Below are 20,002 nucleotides of genomic sequence, written 5' to 3' on the forward strand. Positions count from 1 at the left end.
CTCTATATATCTATATATCTATATGTCTATATCTATCTATCTATCTATCTATCTATCTATCTATATCTATCTATCTATCTATCTATATCTATATTTACACACACACACACACACACACACACACATATGTATTGATTCAAACTGATAATTTAAGTCCCAGGTCATCTCTGGGCTATCCTTCCTGTAGGCATTTTGATGGATCAGATGGGACAGATATTCTGGCACTCGGGAGTCACAGAAGACTGAGTGTTACACAGCTCAGATGGGAAGGTATCCTGGAGCTCAGGAGCCAAGGAATACCATAAGCCACAGTAAGCATAGTAGTTTACAGCCCTGCATCAGGAAAAGGCTTCCCCAATGTATCAGGTCTGCTCCAGTAGTAGGGTTTCCCAGATGGGATGCTTTCCCAGTGTAGCAGTTTTGCTTCCATAGAAGAGGGCCCAGAGGGGAAGGTTTCCCCTGCAAAAGTGTTACAGCCCTGTTCACCACACTCTGCCCCTGGTCGTCTTTGCTCCATTGCAAAAGGTCATCACCCAAAGCTCATAGAAGGGGTTTATTAGGATCCAGGAAAGAGGCAGAGGATGGCAGGGTAGCACGAACACCAGCAAGCTAACCAGACACAGGGTTTATATAGGGCTCTTTAGGGGCGGAGTTTTCCAGGGTGTGTATTTCAATGTTAGGGTCAGATTTGGCTCTGGTTTCAGGGACAAAGTGTGTTTCTTTCTTTGGTCCTCTTAGTCTTTTGGCTCTAGTTTTAGGGCCAGGGTCTATTTCTTTCACTGGCTCTGATTCCAGGGCCAAAGTGTGTTTCTTTGGCACTAGTTTCAGGGTCAGGGTGCATTTCTTTGGTTCTGGTTGCAGGGCCAAAGTGTGCTTGACTCTGCTCAGGGTGTGTTTCTTTGCCTGGCCCCTTCTCTCTACATTTCCTGCCTAGCTGGCAAGTCAATTAACTTATCTTAAACGGACTGTGCTCTGGGGCAACTACATCACTGAGTGAAAAGTCCCAGGAGACAAGCTGTCAGGAAATCCACCAAGCACGGCCCAGGCAGCGGGCGCATGGGGCGTGTCCTCGGCGGAGCATGCGCAGAGACGGTGGCGGAAGCGAGCGTTCCTAGGGCGGAAGTGACGCGACACCGGCTTTGGACTCAGAGGCGGTGTAGCCGGTCTGTGCCGGGAAGCGGTGGTGTCGCCGCCGAGCGGGGCAGCGGCCGGAGCGCGCCAGGCGGAGGCCTGACGGGTAAGGCTTGCGTCTGGGCCGCGTGCCTGGCGGGGCACCTGGCGCTCGCGCTGGAACCCGAGCCTGGCGAGTGTTGGGGACCGTCTCCGTGGTGACGAAGCTCTCCTTCCCAAGGACGAGTTTCTCCCGGGCGGCGATTGTGACGTGTGCGTGGGCTCGAGTTGGCAGTGTGGGGGGGGGGATCGCGGCGGGAGCGGGCGAGCTAGGCCGCGGCGAAGCGGGGGCTCCCGGGCAGGAGACTGGTGGAGAGCACCGAGAGTGGCCGGCCCTAGGCCGCGGCGGCTTGGGGCGGACTGTTTTGGTTTGAGTGGCTTCTGGAGGAAGAGGCGGGGACTCCCTGCTCCGCCTGATTCTGTGTTTACGTGTTTTGGCCCGGGTCTCTGGATTCACCTGGGCTGAGAGATTAATTAAGTCTTAAAGTGTTTGGAAAGTAGCCCAATTCCCTGGAGCCTGGAGAAGGCTTTACGAAATCTTGGGCAGTTTAACTTCGCTGTTAAGCCGCCTGGACTGAATTTCACTACTCCGCCTCCCTCTCCCCACCCCTTGCCGACCTCTCTCCTGTGTTTGGACAGGTATGAAGGTGCGGGACAAGTTCCTGCTAGTGCTCATGCCGAAAACTGTACTGTTAGAACTTAGCTGGCGTGGACGTTTGCATCTCTGTTGAGAAACAACGAAGTACGATCTGTTCCTCAAAGCTTTGTTGGAAAACGTCGTGGCATTCGACTATGATAGATTTCCGGCTCTGTAGTAGTAGCAAGTTAGTATGTTAGAAATTTAGGTGGAAAAGTTTTCATCGCTGCTTCCTGTCAGTGGTAAAATTTCTTGATCAGTACAGGAACAGATACTAATTAAGTTTTTAGGGTTCAATTCAAGAACATTTGAATTGAATAACGTTTATTAAAGTGGGCTGATTTTTGGCTTAAGAGCTTTAAGGTGGTCTCTAGGTGTGGAGAAGGTTGAGGCCAAGAACCTGCCTCCATTCTGTTCTAAATGGTAAATTTGATTTGTGTGTCTTTACCGAATGTTAACAGGCAAACAGCACCACCATGGATGTATTAGATTTCTACAAGAATATATTTGACTATGCTGGAGATGACATATTAACTACTTCCCCTTCGTCCTCTGTTAAATTTCAAATACAGTGGTAATGTGTTGTTTTCAAGTTATTACCGTTTGCTCTTAGGATTGCAGCCATGTATGTGAAATTTAACCAGTGAATACATTTTCCAGAACAAAAATAACATCCTTGCATTATTAGTTGCAACTTTTTTTTTTGTTTGTTTTTTGTTTTTCGAGACAGGGTTTCTCTGTAGCTTTGGAGGCTGTCCTGGAACTCACTTTGTAGACCAGGCTGGCTTCGAACTCAGAGATCCGCCTGCCTCTGCCTCCCGAGTGCTGGGATTAAAGGCGTGCGCCACCACCGCCCGGCTGTTAGTTGCAACTTTTAAAGGGTGCTGTTTAAAAATGTTTTTTAGGCTAACCTTACGAGTGTTTTCCCTGCATTTATACTGGTGCACCATGTATATGCCTGGTGGCCACAAGCCAGAAGAGGGTGTCAGATCCCCCTGGACCAGAGCGAGGGCTGGTTTGCTGGGCACCAAACCTGGGCCTTCTGCAAGAGCAAAAAGTGCTCTTAACTACTGAGCCATCTCTCCAGGCCCTAGGGTGCTAAGTTTTTATGCTTGATCCTATCTATTTCTATTTATTTATTTATTTTTAAACATTTATTTATTTGTTATATATACAGCATATGTTTGTATGCCCACAGGCCAGAAGGGGGCACCAGATCTCATTACAGATGGTTGAGAGCCACCATGTGGTTGCTGGGAATTGAACTCAGGACCTCTGGAAGAGCAGGCAGTGCTCTTAACCTCTGAGCCATCTCTCCAGCCCCTCTATTTCTATTTATATTCACATACATTTATACTATACAGGTAAGGAATTACCTTATCTGAAAAGTTTATTTTGACTTATATATTGCCAGGGTCTCTCTGTATAGTCCTGGCTGTCCAGGAACTCTTCATGTAGACGTTGAACTCAGAGATCATTCTGCCCCTGCCTTCTGAGTGTTGGTATTAAAGGTGTTTGCCCCCAAGCCCAGCTTCACCTGTAAGGTTTATTGGATTGTTTTCTTTTGGAATGTCTGTTAGTGTCTAAAATTTGGGCTTTATGCACTTATGACTCTATAGTTTACACTTCTTTCTTTCTTTCTTTTTTTTTTTTTTTTTTGAGACAGTGTTTCTCTGTATTGTTTTCTTTGGAGGCTGTCCTGGAACTCGCTCTGTAGACCAGGCTGGTCTCGAACTCACAGAGATCCGCCTGCCTCTGCCTTCCGAGTGCTGGAATTAAAGGTGTGTGCCACCATAAAGTTTACACTTCTAAATAAGCCTTCAAAATTACAAACTTCCTGTTATATAAACCTGTGGGCCAAGAGCATAGTATTTAGAAATTAACTTACAAAATGTCAAATCAGGCATGATGTTTTATTACCTGGGATTCTAGCACTTAGGAGGCTTAGTCAGGGGGAGTGTCATGAGCTTGAGGCCAGCCTGGGCTGTAGCACATAGAACCTTTCTCAGTAGAGAAAACAACTGCAACTGGGTGGCAACTGGGCAGTATGTAGGAATACTCAGGTGAAAGCAACCGGAGGTAAAGATGTCTTCAGGAATGCAAAATAACAAGGTCTTTGTTTCTGCTTCCCAAAAAGTTGGCTGATAACATCTGTCTGAGAGTGTGGTATTCTGTAAACTAGGTAAAAGACCTGAGGGTGCCGGGCATTGGTGGTGCACACCTTTAATCCCAGCACTCGGGAGGCAGAGGCAGGCGGATCTCTGTGAGTTCGAGGCCAGCCTGGTCTACAGAGCGAGTTCCAGGACAGCCTCCAAAGCTACAGAGAAACCCTGTCTCGAAAAACCAAAAAAAAAAAAAAAAAAAAAAGACCTGAGGGAATTTATTGACTACCAGGCTATTTTTATCCCCCTGCAGGTGTTCTGAACACCAGAACAAATGTATGTATGCAATTTTTTAGGTTGGGCCTTGCTATGTAGCCTTGGCTGTCTGGAACTTACTATGTAGGCCAGGTCTCCTAAAACTCAGATCTGCCTGCCTCTAGTTCCCAAGTGCTGGAAATAGACCCTATTTTTATAACTGAAGATTTTTAAAAACATTGGCTGCCAACCATTAAATTATGGTACTTTGCAAGGGTACAAAGTGTTTATGTAGTATTTTCTGTTGAAGTAAGACAGGCACAAGGCTTTTTACTGCCAGTTTGCCCTTTTTGACTTTATTCTTGAAATTTCTGACCGTACATGAAAGGACTAGGAGCATTGAAGTTGGATTTTTTTTTTTCTGGGCTGTTACTTTATTACTCCCAACTCCTAACACATTTGTTTTTTCTTCTCCTGGAGTGTTTAAAGCAAATGCTAGAAATCAAGCTTTTTACCCTTAATTAGTGGCTAACTGATGATTTAAAAAACCTTTAATTGTATCATACAGAGCTCTTTTGGAAGCTTAATAGGATAGGTGAAATATCTAAACTTTAAAAATCCAAGTTTAACTTCATGTGGAGCCACTGGAGGAAATACGACCACAAAAGTCTGCTCTGTTTGGGGCTTGTAAAAACCCACGTTTTTACAGTAAGTAAAGATGATATTAAAATGCTTTTCCCTTTTTCTTTTAGCCATTTGCTTAGCTGAATGCCTATTATCTTTTCTTTACCTTTTTCTTTAGATATTAGTGAATTCTAGAAATAATAAAATTGGGTTTTAGTGCAAAGATGTCATAGATCAGTGGTCCTCAACCTCCTTAATACTGCAACCCTTTAATACAGTTCCTCATATTGTGACCCCCAACCATAAAATTATTTTTGCTGCAAACTTCATAACTGATATCTTGGTACTGTTATGAATTGTACATGTCTGTATCTGAAAATATCTGTTTTCTCATGGTCTTTGGTGACTCCTGTGAAAGTGTCAATTGACACAAATAAGAGTTGTGATTGGCTGGTTTAGAACCACTGTCATAGAGTCTAGTTTACAGCCTGACACACATAAAGGAATTGTGCTGGTATTAGAACTTTGGGGCAGTGGTAGGAAGAGTTCACTGTAGCATTTCAGGCATTGGTTTCTAGACATGTATGTCAGGCCCTTCAATTAGTGACTGGAAACTTTCTGTTTACCTTTGGCTTCTTTCCAACTTACTGTACTCGTTTCTGTAGGTGTGCTTTAAAGACGAGGAAGTAGAGACCAACTAAGCGTGGCCTGTTTTGCTGCACTTGTTGGGCAGTGACTTTGTACATTGCTTCTCCACTGGGCTATGTGATTTCATGACTTTGACGTCCTCAGTGAATTCCAGTGTTTCTAGTAGCTTTCTTGTCATTTCAATGCATTTTTTATCTGTGGGAAGAGTGGAGCAGAGTCACTGTGTGGGAGTTAGAATTTTTTTCTAATTTAAAATAATGATTCAGGTTGTGTTTATCCATTCTTAACTTTTTAAAATTAGAAGCTATATTTTAATAAAAGTAAAAAACAAACCAAAATAATAATAGAATGACTTTTGTAAAATATCCATAGCTTTAGTAGCATTGGTATTTCTTTGCTGCTGAGGGAAAAACCCAGGGCTTCATGTATGCTAGGCAAATACTCTGCCAACTCACTACACTCCATATCTTTGTGTGTGTTTGTGTGGAAGCCGGAGGTTGGCGTTGTGTTTTCCTCTGTGGTTCTCTGCCATATTTATTTTGAAGGTAGTCTCTCATTGAACCTGGAGTTTGCTGATTGAGCTAAGCTGCCTGGCTAGTGAGCCTCTAGGATCTGCTTGTCTTTGTTCCCAAAGCTCTGGGGTTTACAAGTAAGTGCCTGGGGGTATGAACTCAGGTACTGATGCTTGCAAAAGCAAGTACTTTACCCACCAAGCCACCTCTCCAGTCCCCTGGTTGTTTGTTTGTTTGTTTGTTTGTTTTTTGTTAAAAACAAGTTTGGGAGAGGGATTATTAAAATGAGTTTTATATCAACATGGTCATTTAAAACAATAACATTTATAAATATCTGCAGAAATTTACTACATTCAGTTATAAACTTGGGTGTATGCCCCCAAAATTAAACTATTTAAGATATTCGATATAGCTTGGTGGAAAGTAAATTGAACTTAATCACAACTTGTAAGTTCAGAGATGTGGTGTCCAGTTTAGGTGGTGTTTCAAAGTATGTGCCTCCCCCTCTGGCTTCTGGGTAGACTTCTTTATAAAACTAGTCAGTTCTTTCAAGTGGCATTCATCGAGTGTAGTTTGCATCTCCTTGGATGGTATGTTTCCATGGAAGAACTCATCCAGTCAGTGGTGCCTGCCATTATTGGTGGAGAAGACATGTAACAGCAGCAAGCATGTCTTCTGTTTGGTTGGTTTTCCCCCCTATTTTCTATTGAGATTGGGTCTCTTTGTGTAGCTCAGGCTGAACTATCTCCTCCTGCTTTCAGCATCCTTATATCTAGGATTACAGTTTTGCATCATGGAACCTAGCTGGACTATGGCTTTCTATAAGTGTCGTGTCAACCTCCCCCCCCATTATGAAGCCATGGCTGGTCTCAAATTTGAAAAATCTTGCCTCAGCTTTTAAAGTGTTGGCCTGCAGCATTATGCCTAGTTGATAACATTTTTTAATAATTCCACAAGTGAGTATCATCTACTGCTGTGTTTTCTTTTTTAATTTAATTTTTAATTTTACATCAATCCCAGTTCTCCCTCCCTCCCCTCATCCCACTCCCCTTGCCTCCCCCTACCCCCACCTCCCATCTGCTCCCATGAGGAGCCAAGGAAGTCCATTCCCATTACCACATTGAGACCTGACCAAGGCCCTCCCTCTTGTGACTGGGTATCTCTCCATAGGAAATGGGCTCTAAAAAGCCAGTTCATGTACTAGGGGTGGATCCTGGTCCCGCTGCCAGTGACCTCATAAACTGCTCAGTCCACCCATTGTCATCCGAATTCAGGGAGTCTAGTTCAGTCCTATGTAGGTACCGCTGTGCTTTTTAAGTAGAAACTTCATTGAGCTGTGAAGTAAATTAGATTAGTTAGCAATCCCCTCCCATTTCCTTTGTTGTTAGATACCTTTGTAATATTTAGAAGCAAGTGCTATAGCCAGTCTTAATTTCATGTGACTGTATCAATACAATCAGTGACTGTTTTGAGTCTATGATGTGCCTCTGTAGGTTGCTTCTTTGAATGAATTCCTTTTATCAAAAGTGAATCAGATTAGAAAACCATTTGAAGCTGGGCTGGTTGTACATGCTTATATTTCAGCACAAGAGAGGCTGAGGATTGCTGTGACTTGAAGACAAGCCAGGGCTACATAGCAAGACCCAGTCTTAAACAAAACAGGACAGAACCTTTTGAGTCTTGCAGTTTTTGTGGTCCATCTGTATTATTCATCTAGTGTTTGTTAACTAAGCCAGTGAGCATTTACTGGGTCTTTTCAACACTACATATTTCATGCATGTTATACTTTAAAAGCTTAAAACATTTTTATTGTATGTGTTGGGGTGCAGGCTCCACCAGCCACATGTGGAGATCAGAGGACAACTTTTAGCAACTTCTGTGGAGTTTAGGGACTGAACTCAGATTGCCAGGCTTACAGGACAGGCTCCTTTACCCCTAGAATCTTCTTTTTTATTTTTTTAATGTCCATTATTTATTTATTACTTTATTTTTTGAGAGTGTAAGACAATTGCATCATTTTCCCCTTTCATTTTCTTTCTCCAAACCCTCCTCAATACCATCCTCCTTGCTTTCTTTCAAACTCATGACCTCTTTACTCATTAATTGCTGTTATTCCCTCCTCCCTCCCCCTCCCCCCCTCCCTCCCTCCCCTCCCTCCCCTCCCTCCCCCTCCCTCCCCCTCCTCCCCTCCCTCCCCCCCCCTCCTTCCCTCCCTGTCTGTCTGCCTTCCTCCCTCCTAAATATATAACCTGTTCGGTCTTTGTTGGTATTACATTTATTTAGTTTAAATTAGAAACAATCGTATTTTATATATAAATCCCAGTTCCCTCTCCCATTCTCCCATGCCCCTCACCTACCCCCATCCCATCCCTCTTCTGCTCCATAGAAAGGGTGAGGCCTTCTATGGGGGATCATCAAAGTCTGTCACATCATTTGGGGCAGGGCCTAAGTCTTTCTCCGTGTGTCTAGTGCCTACTTATTTTTAATAAGTATGTAATGAATACTAGTAAATGAATACTATAAGTTAAGGTAGGGTTTCTTTTCATTTTTTTAAAAAGATAATATTGTTAAATCCAAAAGGATAACACCAATACAGGTAGAGGAAAAAATAGTATTTTTTAAATTTTTCTTTTTTTTTTTTTGAGACAGGGTTTCTCTTTGTAGCCCAGGTTGTCCTCAAACTCTGTAGACCAGGCTGGCCTCAAACTCACAGAGATCCACCTGACTCTTGTCTACCGAGTGCTGGGATTAAAGGCATGAGCCACCACTTCTGGCAAGTTGGATTATTTTAAGGAACCACCTGAGAAAGTTTTCTATTTGGCTGCATACAGGATTAAGGGTATTTATTTAGGTTGACTAGGGCGGGGGAATGTGTATGTGTGTGCATGTGTACACAGTCATTGTATTAATTTTCTTTTAAAGACCCTTAATGGTTCTAATATGAAACCAGGGTTGAGAAATGATGGTTCAGGGTAGGTATCACAGTGCTGGGTGAGAATACAAACAGAATGTTAGCATTAGCTTTACTTTATGGTAATCCAAACTCTAGAACCTGGGGAGAAGAAGGAGATGGGAAGGCCTCAGTTATGAGGGGAACATGGTGTTCAGGGATTCTATATTGAAAGGAAGAGTTAATTCAACATTTCTTAATAAATACTGGTATTTGTTATTTATTAAATTTTATTTTATGTGCATTGGTGTTTGCCTGCATGTATGTCAGTGTTAGTATGCTGGTTCCCCTGGAACTGGAGTTACAAACAGTTGTGTCACAAACAGTTGTGAATTACCATCTGGGTACTGGAAATTGAACCTTTGTCCTCTGGAAGAGCAACCAGTGCTTTTAACCATTAAGTCATCTCTCCAGCCTCTAAAATACTGATACTTAACTGTCTGTTTGTCTACCCCCCATCCCTATTGCTAGAGGACAGCATGTTTATATTGGCAGTGTCTGTATTAAAATACTGTTGGTTCCTTTGCTTTTGGTTAGAATAGAAGCAGAGGTTGTGGCTTTTCCAGGAACTGCATTGTGTTGAGTTTTGTTTTGTTTTGAGACAGATCTATTTTTTTTTTGGCTTTTAAACTCACTGTAGCTTCTTCCTGAGTCACACTAGCTTTAATTGTTTCTCAATTTTCATTTTAAAGGAATATTTCTCATGTTTAAAGCATATAAATATTTAAAATTAGAATTGAAAGCTATATTTGTGTGTGTGTGTGTATGTGTGTCTAGTGCTGGGATTGAACCTAGGGCCTCTTACAGGAGGAACAAGCACTAAACCACTGAGTTGTGTCCCTATCCCAAAAGTTACATGGGTTTTGAAAATATAAGTGTAAGCTTTTTCTTAGTTGATAGTGTTTAACTTGTATGACTTATTCTTTTCAGATTCACAATGACATCCTTTCAAGAAGTCCCATTGCAGACTTCCAACTTTGCCCATGTCATCTTTCAAAATGTTGCTAAAAGTTACCTCCCTAATGCACAGTTGGAGTGTCATTACACCTTAACTCCATATATCCATCCACATCCTAAAGACTGGGTTGGTATATTCAAGGTAAGAAAGCTTCGGAATATGCTTTCCATGTAGGTTATTTTCATTTTATCTTTTTAGAAATTGCATTTATTTATTGTGTGTGTGTGTGTGTGTGTGTATGTCTTTCTCCTTAAGCTTAGTCAAATACATGTTCCGCTCATTGTTTTTTGTTATTTTATGTCTGTATCCTTAATTACCACTGCTTTGGTTTGTGTCTTCCTCATTTCTTTCCATAACTATCGCAATAAATCACTAATTTACTTTCTATTCCTCCCCCTGTCTCTGTTAAAGATGTCTGAGCTATCCATAAGTTAGAATCTTACTTATATTTTCTCATTTGAACCTCTTGGTGCTGGGAAACCCGGGAATGTGCCTGCAGCCCTGGAGCTCTTTAGTAGTGCTTTATCATCTTCATACTGTGCTAAGATCAGTAACTGGAAAGGACTGGGTCTTTTGTTAGATTTATCTTTCAGTGTAAAGCAACTTTTCTTGTACACTGCAGGTGCTGTATCTTTAAGTGAAATAAAAATATGTGTAGAATGTTTCCTCTTTGTCTGGATAGTACTTTAAAACTCAACTGGAAATTTAAGCCTGTAGTAAAATTTAAGATAATAGACAGGCATAAGAAAGAAAACAATTTATACCAGTATTAACATATTGATATGTGGCTACATACAGTTGTGTGATTTATGTTATATACTCAGGTACCATTGATATGCCATAGTCATTGAATCAGTTCATTTAGTTAATTGAAACAAAAAACAGGCCGGGCGTTGGTGGCACACGCCTTTAATCCCAGCACTCGGGAGGCAGAGGCAGGCGGATCTCTGAGTTCGAGGCCAGCCTGGTCTACAAGAGCTAGTTCCAGGACAGCCTCCAAAGCCACAGAGAAACCCTGTCTCGAAAAACCAAAAAAAAAAAAAAAAAAAAAAAAAGAAACAAAAAACAGGTATGGTGGTGTATGCTAGTGATCCTTCTTGGGAAGTAGAGGCAGAGGATCAGGAGTTCAGGGCCAAGCCTCAGTTATGTAACAAGTTTGAGGCCAGCATGAGACCTTCTCTTTAAATTTGGAGTTGGGTTTTGGAGAAGTTGAAGGTTTGTTTTGTTTTGTTTTGTTTTGATTTTTCTCTGTGACTTTGGAGGCTGTCCTGGAACTAGCTCTTGTGGACTAGGCTGGCTTCGAATTCACAGAGATCCTGCCTGCCTCTGTGTCTCGAGTGCTGGGATTAAAGGTGTGAGCCACTACCACCCAGCAAAGATGAAGTCTTAACAAGACTGAGGTTATAACGTGGGCATGCTGAAGTTGTGAAGGCTTTTGTAAAACCCAAAGAGGTTAAGCCAGAGAGTGTCAATCATCAAGTTAACTAGCTCTCATCACCCCCAATATGGTGTGCATGCTTCAGCATGTATTGCCAAGAATTACAGGCCCTGTCCACAAAATGCCAAGCTTGACCCAGAGCCCAGGTTACAGTTTTGGCTCCAGCACCAGCTCAGGCTCCCAGAGTTGCTTAGGTCTCTATGAAGACCCCATGTGAAGGCCCCTGTCAGTTTGAGGAGTCTTATGCTGTTTCCACAAATAAACCTGCTCTGCAGAGACAGACTAAATTAATTGCTGTGGAAAGTAGATCTAAAACTGCTTGTTTTGTTTCTTATTTCTCAAAACCTTTGGCTGGAAGAAGTGATGTAAGCCACCCATTGTAATATGACAGAGGTACCTCTGGATTGTAATTTTTTTGGTTGAGAAATCTTTCAGGTATTCTTAGAGGAGGTCTCTTGTATGACAGCTTACTTACTTTTCTCCTGCTCTTTAGAAGATCTTTGACAGCTTGATAATAATGTTTCACTTTGGGCTTACCCCAAGAGTACGTAGAGGCTGTTTTGTTTTGTTAGAGACAGGATCTTGCAATGTAGTCCAGGTTGTCCTCAAACTCTGTAGCTCCCACTACCTCACCCTTCCAAATTCTGGGACTATAGCCATTGACCACCATGTTTTACTATTTTGAATTTCTTTGCTCATTTCCTTTTTCATATATGGTAAGTTTCAGTTGCTACTTGTACAGATACACTCTAAGGTTCTCTGTTTCTTGTAGAATTCTTCAATGAGTTTATACTACTTGGCTTGTTTTTTTTTGTTGTTGTTGTTTTGTTTTGTTTATGAGTCTTGTACTCTTGTCCAGGCTGACCTTGAATTCACAGTCCTTTCTCAGCCTCATGAGTAATGGGATTAAAGATGTACACTGTTCCATGTTTGTGTTGTTTTTAATAAGTTTCTTATGCTTAAACCCCCTTTTCATACCCATTTTATCCCCCTGACTCAGTTAATATTATTAAATTTTTAAATTACATTTAGTTAATTTTATGTGTACATGTGTGCTAGTGCCACTGTGTGTGTGTGTAGATCACAGAGGTCCGTTTTCAGAAGTCTGTTCTATTCTTCCACCATGTGGGTCTCGATGATTGAACTTGTGTTGCCAGGCTTGGTGACAAGCCCTTTTACCATTGAACACCTTTTTCCGTGAACACGTATCTCTCTGACAGGGGCTTAGTCTGGCTGTGGTGGCACACGCCTTTGATCTCTGCAGGTGGATCTCTGAGTTCTAGGCCAGTCTGGTCTACATAGTGAGTTTCAGGTCAGCTAGGGTTATGTAGAGAGACCCTGACTCAAAACAAAAAACAAAAGACCCAGTCTTAATGGAAACCAGGTAGGAGGCCACAGACTTGCTGTGTAGCTGATGTTTGACCAAGTTTGAAGAATTATTTTGCTTACGTCTGTTGTGAGCACCCTCTTGTGAATTTCTCAATTCAGTTATTGTGTTCTTCATCTCCAGAGGTGGGTAGTGTGTCTCTCTCTGTCTCTTTGTCTCTGTCTGTGTCTGTCTGTCTGTCTGTCTGTCTGTCTGTCTGTCTGTCTGTCTCTCTCTCTCTCTCTCTCTCTCTCTCTCTCTCTCTCTCTCTCTCTCTCTCTGTGTGTGTGTGTGTGTCTCCATCTCTCCCCCACCCCTTACGCTTCATAGTTGATTACCTGTTTTTTTGGGAATGCATTGAACTTCACTGAAATTATTATTTTGGATTTTTGGTCAAATAATTCATTGAACTCTATGTCTTGAGGTTATTTCCTTTTAGCTTTTGTTTCTTAAGATTTATTTTCTTCCTCTGGATCTTGCATTCTTCAGTAGAATTTTCCCATTTTGTGAATTTCATAAAGTAGCAAGTAGCCTCCTCATTGAGCCATCCTAGACTTGTTTTGTACAGGGAAGACTTTCACCATATATCCTGCCCAAAGGTTTTTAAATCTTTAACTGGGATGTGTTATGTTGTAGTCCTTTTGTGTAATTTCCCCAACCAGAAAGCAAGTTTCATGAGTTTGTTCTCTTTCTCCCTCTTGTGTCTGTCTGTGGTACTGCCTAATTAGGCACCCAAAGTATCCTGGTTTTGTCAGTGCCAAGTTAGGTGAGGCAGAAACTCTCATGGCCCATCAAAAAGTTCCACTCTTCCCCAACCCCCTTAGTTGTCCCTATTGAGGGGGAAGACCCTTGCGGTTGTTAGAAAGCAATTATTCTATGTTTTGCAGTAGAGCTGTTCTTGAAGTTAGCTCACCCAAAGTACTTGTTTTTGTAATGGGTTTTGGAGTTCTCTGAAAAGGACTTCATGCGCTATGCACTGTTAAATGGATGGCTGCCTGGGAGCAGAGTATGGGTTGCTTAGTCTCCTGTCTTGATGCTACTTCACTTTTACTTTCACTTATTTGGTAAAAGTTCTTTTCATGCATTTTGTATTTTTTTGTTTTTGGTTTTTTTTTTTTTCTTTTTTTGAGACAGGGTTTCTCTGTGGCTTTGGATGCTGTCCTGGAACTAGCTCTTGTAGACCAGGCTAGTCTGAACTCACAGAGATCCACCTGCCTCCTGGGATTAAAGGCATGCATCACCACCAACTGGCACATTTTGTATTTTTCTCAGAGCAGACAAAGGAAGAACCCCTTTTTCTTTTCTGCCTTTTATCAAGTATAGTTCTGTCAGGAATTAAATATTCATAGTGTCAGTGTTGGAAGGAAAGAGGTGGAGTTTCAGATGGTGTGAAGAGTGCCCTCTATTGCCAGAAAGGAGAACAGTAATGGTTGAGAGCCTTGAACTTTAAGCTCAGATTCAGTTAGTTCTCACTAATAGCACACAATTCATTATTGTTTTGCCTATAAACCGAGGTTAATCAAAATTGTAGGACATGAAGCTGGTGAAGATAGCTCAGAACGTAACACCAGGCAGGCAGCTGAGTTTAGTCCACAGAAGGAAAGTTGTCTGGTGGTATGTGTGCACAAGTGTGTTCACGTATATATACAAACACACACACACACACACACACACACACACACACACACGAAAGTCTAGAAAAATCATGGAATATATAATCTAAGGATATATAGTTTTATATAATGTTGCTAACAGTGTACTTGCTTTAAACTTAGCTCTAATACTTAGTATTTACTACAGTATAATTTGTTTACAAAACACAGTTTTAAATCCGTAATATATAAGTGGAAAATGTTATATATTTTAATTTTCATTGTTGTATATTGATTGTGTGTGATACTGGCTTATGTAAGGGCATTTCTCACGAGTGTACAATGCATTTTGAACATCTTTTCTTGCATGCCTCCAAACTGAAAATATGTTAGTAGGTAAAGTGTAAATGATGTTTTAGAATGTAAATACTTTCCCCACCCAAAATTTACAAATTGCTTTCAGGCAAAATTAGCCAAAGATGAGAGATTAGTGAATTTAACTTATAGGAGAGAGCCTACATTAAAAAAAATAATAAAACCTCAAAACAGACCCTAAATATGAGGTGTGATACAATAAGTTATTAAAAGTCCACAATGTGGGGGGCTGGGAAGATTAATCAGTAAATTTCCATAAGGGTCTGAATTTGGATCCCTAGCACCCATGTCTGTAATCCCTGTATTGGGCAGGGAGAGAGACCAAAGGATCTCTAGGGTTTGCTGAACAGCTAGTCTAGTCAAATTGTTTAGTTCCAGGATCAGTGAGAGACCTTGTCTCATAAAACAGTGTGGAGAGCAATTGAGGAAGACACTCAGCATTGATCTCTGGCATCTCCATGCATATATATGTACCTGTGCACACACAGCACTCATACAGAAATGTACAGTGTATAGTGAGGTAAATATTTTAAATAAAACAGGAGACTTGCCGGGCAGCGGTGGCACGCGCCTTTAATCCCAGCACTCAGGAGGCAGAGGCAGGTGGATCTCTTGAGTTCGAGACCAGCCTGGTCTATAAGAGCTAGTTCCAGAACAGCCTCCAAAGCCACAGAGAAACCCTGTTTCGAAAAAAACAACAAAACAAAACAAAACAAAAAACACCCAGGAGACTTTGATCATGTGTGTATATAATTGTCTTAGAGAAATTAGGTAGCACTTTGTATTTGAATATATACTAGAGACTTTATTTGGTTTATGTAAATTGCTGCAACTTTAGGTCACAGTTTAGTAAATAATAATTGGACCCTGAACTCAAGATTTGTAAACATTAAATGCATATTTTAACTTTAGGGCATAATAAAAATGCTATATCTAGCTAATATTAAGATATTTACTCAAATCCCTTCTTGAATTTTTCTCCTTTAGGTTGGATGGAGTACTGCTCGTGATTATTACACATTTTTATGGTCTCCTATGCCTGAACAGTATGTGGAAGGATCAACAGTCAATTGTGTACTAGCATTTCAAGGTAAGAACTAAAAACTGAAGGACTTGATCAAGCTAGCTGCCTGTGTTGTAATTATGTTTTAGGCGTGTCCAAGTGAGTGTCTTTGTTGAGTGAAAATCAGATGAATGTAATTATCAAATGTAGGGCACAGGATGTTTTCTTTTCTTTTTTTTTTTTTGTTTTGTTTTTGTTTTTCGAGACAGGGTTGCTCTGTGGCTTTGGAGGCTGTCCTGGAATTCGCTCTGTAGACTAGGCTGGCCTCGAACTCACAGAGATCCGCCTGCCTCTGCCTCCCAAGTGCTGGGATTAAAGGCGTGCGTCACCACCGCACGGCAGGATGTTTTCATAGCTACTCAGAATGCTTTTCTTTTTTAAATGAAGCAGACTTGAAGTATCTTATGAAAAGGTTTTGATACATGTCTTAGTTTGGGTTTCTGTTGCTGTGAAGAGACAGCATGACCAAGGCAACTTTTACAAAGAGAAATAGTAGTGGAAGGCTTACAGTTCAGAGGTTCAGTCAGTCCAACATGGTGGGGAGCATGTTGGCATGTGGGCAGGCATGGTGCTGGAGAAATAGTTGATGTCCTACATTTTGGAGGCAACAGAAAGTCAGTCACTGAACTATCACACTGAGGGATGCTTGAGAAAAGGAGACCTCAACGCCCACCCCGTATTAACACATTTCCTCCAACAAGGCCATTTCCTTTAAACCACCACAGTACAGATTTACTTGTAAATATTAACAAGGGAAAGGAAGGAGACAAGTAAGAGGACAGAAGTACGTATTATCACATAAAAGCCGAGGATTGATTGCATGTCTAGGAACAAACATTGACCAATAATGGAGTTTAAATTGCCACAATACTGATTCATTTATACTTTCAAAAGACCTTTCGTTTATTCCAGCTTTTGATTTGTCGCTTGTATCTGTGAGGGACATAAACCTAGTGTGCCCTTGTTTCAGGGGTGTTGTCTTCCTCTTTCTGGTGCCTTTGGGATTAACTGTTCATAGAATGTGTATCCATGGCTTTAGCAAGTCCACTATTGTGTTTACTAGCAGTACCTTAGGAGAAAGCAATGTAACTTTTTTTTATGCACCAAGAAACAGTTACTGAGAGATTCTCATCCTTGGTCCTTAGGCCAATGTTTATCTCTAGGTAAGAGTAAAAAGTTTTATTGTGCTGTGATTACACTTTAGGTGGCCTAAAGATACTGAACATGTACTGTGTGTCTCAAAAGATAGAATAAAAGGACCTTGGCTTTTCTATTGCTGTATTAAGATTGTGACCAAGGCAACTCATGGAAGAGTTTATTTTGGGGGCTTAGAGTTTCAGCAAGAGATATACCGTGATCATCATGGTGTATAGTGTGGCAGCACGAGCAGACATGTCACTGCAGCAGTAGACGAGAGCTTACATTGTAGAGATAACCACAAGGCACAGAGCCAACTGGGAATGGCAGGACTTTTGAAACTCGAAAGCATGCTTCTAGTGACATAGCTCCTCCAATAAGGGCACATCTGCTAATCTTTCCCAGATGGTTCCAACTAAGACCAAACATGCAGATATGTGAGCGTCCAGGGGCCGTATTCATTCAAACTGCCATAGTCACATACACATGCATATATATTTGTCTGTGTACATGTATACACACATATGCAGAGAGGGAGAGAGAATAGGAGCAAATATGAGTGTCAGGTTCTTGCTGTAGCCAAGGCTACCCATGAGCTTGTGATCCTCCTGCTCAGTCCTCTGAGTGCCGCTGGCATTTATAGGGGTGTACACCATGCCCAGCTAAGCTGGAACCCAGGTAATCCTAGAATCCTGTAATCCTACAACTTCCACAGTTTAGTGGGAAATGGATATGGGAGAATTGTCTGGAAACTTGAGACCTACCCCAAAAAAAGCGAAGTGGAATAAGAGAACCAACTGAAAACACACATACATAGGCTTTGTTTAATACCCACAAAGTGTAACATTTGCAGTATTAAAGACAAGGCTAGGGTGATCAAAAATGTTATTTAGAGGCTGGGAATGTGGCCTAATGGTGGTTTACTTGGCATGCACAAAGCCCTGGGTTCAATGTTCCACACCTGCCATCAGCCAAAAACATGTTCATGTCTATACTTTATCTTTTAATATATGGACTTTAAAATTTTTGTATTAATATTTCAGTTTATGAAATACTACTTTTGAATTTATGTATCTTATGTGTATGGGTGCTCTGTCTTCATGCTCATCAGAGAGGAAATTAAATCCCATTATAGATGGTTGTGAGTCACCATGTGGCTGCTGGGAATTGAACATGGACTTCTGGAAGAGCATTCAAGTTCTGCTTTTTTTTTTTTTTTTTTTGGTTTAAGAGACAAGGTTTCTCTGTGGCTTTGGAGGCTGTCCTGGAACTAGCTCTTGTAGACCAGGCTGGTCTCAAACTCACAGAGATCCGCCTGCCTCTGCCTCCCAAGTGCTGGGATTAAAGGCATGCGCCACCACCGCCCGGCTGCATTCAAGTTCTTTTAACCCTTCAGCTATCTCTCCAGCTCATTTTTTAGGTGATCAAATTTAAACATGTGCTAGAGCACGTTTTGTTACATTTCAATTTTTTTTCTTAAAAGGTACGGATTTATTTCTGTTCATCTGATTTTGTTTTTTCAAGATAGAGTTTCTCTGTGAGGGCCTGGCTGTCCTAGAACTCACTTTGTAGACCATGCTGGACTCAAACTCAAAGATATCTTCCTGCTTGGTGTGTGTCATCACTACCTGGCCCTCTGTCTTTATTGTGAATGTTTTTCTTTTAAAAATTAACTTACTGGATTTGTTCTAGTGACTAATTAATTAGTAGTGACTTAGCAAAAATGCAGAAACATCCAGTTTTTCCTGGCTGACATTTTCCTGGCTGCAAAGCACAGAAACAATAAAGTTTTACAAATTCAGTCGTGGTTTTAGTTTGAATTTTATATGTATTTTACTGAACACTGATGCCACGTTACAGATTGACTTTTTTTACTTGTTCATGCTTTTTTTCTAAACAGTCATAAATTATAGCACTGATTAAGAATACATTTATTTGAAATGCTTTAAAAATATTCATTTTAGTTTTTAAAAATATACAAGAATGTCATCTATTGTAGTGTTTTTCTTTTAAAAAAATTTAAAATCAGCCGGGCGTTGGTGGCGCACGCCTTTAATCCCAGCACTCGGGAGGCAGAGGCAGGCGGATCTCTGTGAGTTCGAGACCAGCCTGGACTACCAAGCGAGTTCCAGGACAGCCTCCAAAGCCACAGAGAAACCCTGTCTCCAGAAACCAATAAAATAAAATAAAATAAAATAAAATAAAACCATTAAAGTGTGTGTGTGTGTGTGTGTGTGTGTGTGTGTGTGTGTGTGTGTGTGTATGTATGTATGTATCTGTCTGTCTATAAAAACACGGGGAGTCAGAGAACAACTTACAGGAATTGATTTAGTCCTAATATATGGCATTGGGATTGAACTCAGGCTGCCAGGTTTGGTTGTCAGGTTTCGTGGATAGTGCCTTTACCAGCTGAGTCATGGTTCTGGCCCTTTAGTTTTAAAGGTTGATTTCATTTTCTGTGTATGGATGTTTTGCTTGCATGTAGGTCTGTATATCCAAGTGAGTGATTGGTATCTACAGAGGCCAGAAGAAGGTATTGGATATTAGATCTCCTGTAACTGGAGTTAGAGATGGTTGTGAGCTGCAAAGTGAGGGCTGGGAACAGCCTGTGTTCTCTGCAAGAGCAGCAAGTGCTTTTAACCAGATGCCGAATTGCAGTACTTTTAATTAATGCACACATTTTGTTCAGTTATCAGCAGTGTTTCCACTGATGCTCTGTTCTTGCTGTTAGAGCCAAATCTAACCCCATATATTGTATATTTGTCAAGTCTTAATCTCCTTGATGTCTTGTCATCCTTGAGGAATGCTCTTGAGCTTGTCTTATTTGGGATTAGTTTGCTGTTTTCTCATGATAAGATTGAGGTTACACATTTTGGGGGCAAGAGTGTCATAGAAGTAATATACCGCTGGGCGGTGGTGGTACATGCTTTTAATTCCAGCACTCAGGAGGCAGAGGCAGGCTGATTTCTGTGAGTTCGAGACCAGCCTGGTCTACAAGAGCTAGTTCCAGGACAGCCTCCAAAGCCACAGAGAAATCCTGTCTGGAAAAACCAAAAACCAAAGCAAACCAAACCAAAACCCAGAGAAGACATACTGTACCTTCCTCAGTGTGTTGTGCTGGGAGTGCTTCATATGCCTTGCACTGCTGGTGTTCATCTGATCACTGGTGATGCCT

At 41.3% G+C, this 20,002-nt stretch overlaps 1 protein-coding gene across 2 annotated transcripts in view; it reads left to right on the top strand.

Annotated features, from left to right (window-relative positions):
- Nucleotides 1-1,103: 1,103 nt before the first annotated feature.
- Nucleotides 1,104-20,002, top strand: part of Tax1bp1 (Tax1 binding protein 1) — a 64,739-nt gene continuing 45,840 nt past the window's right edge. For both annotated transcript variants that reach the window (XM_040737934.1, XM_040737935.1), the window contains exons 1-3: nucleotides 1,104-1,237; nucleotides 9,829-9,997; nucleotides 15,615-15,717. In XM_040737934.1, coding sequence (XP_040593868.1) covers nucleotides 9,836-9,997; nucleotides 15,615-15,717 — 265 coding nt within the window. In that variant the 5' untranslated portion in view covers nucleotides 1,104-1,237; nucleotides 9,829-9,835. The remainder of the gene's footprint in view (nucleotides 1,238-9,828; nucleotides 9,998-15,614; nucleotides 15,718-20,002) is intronic.

Source organism: Mesocricetus auratus, unplaced genomic scaffold (genome assembly GCF_017639785.1).
Source record: "Mesocricetus auratus isolate SY011 unplaced genomic scaffold, BCM_Maur_2.0 Super-Scaffold_100676, whole genome shotgun sequence".
Taxonomy (NCBI): domain Eukaryota; kingdom Metazoa; phylum Chordata; class Mammalia; order Rodentia; family Cricetidae; genus Mesocricetus; species Mesocricetus auratus.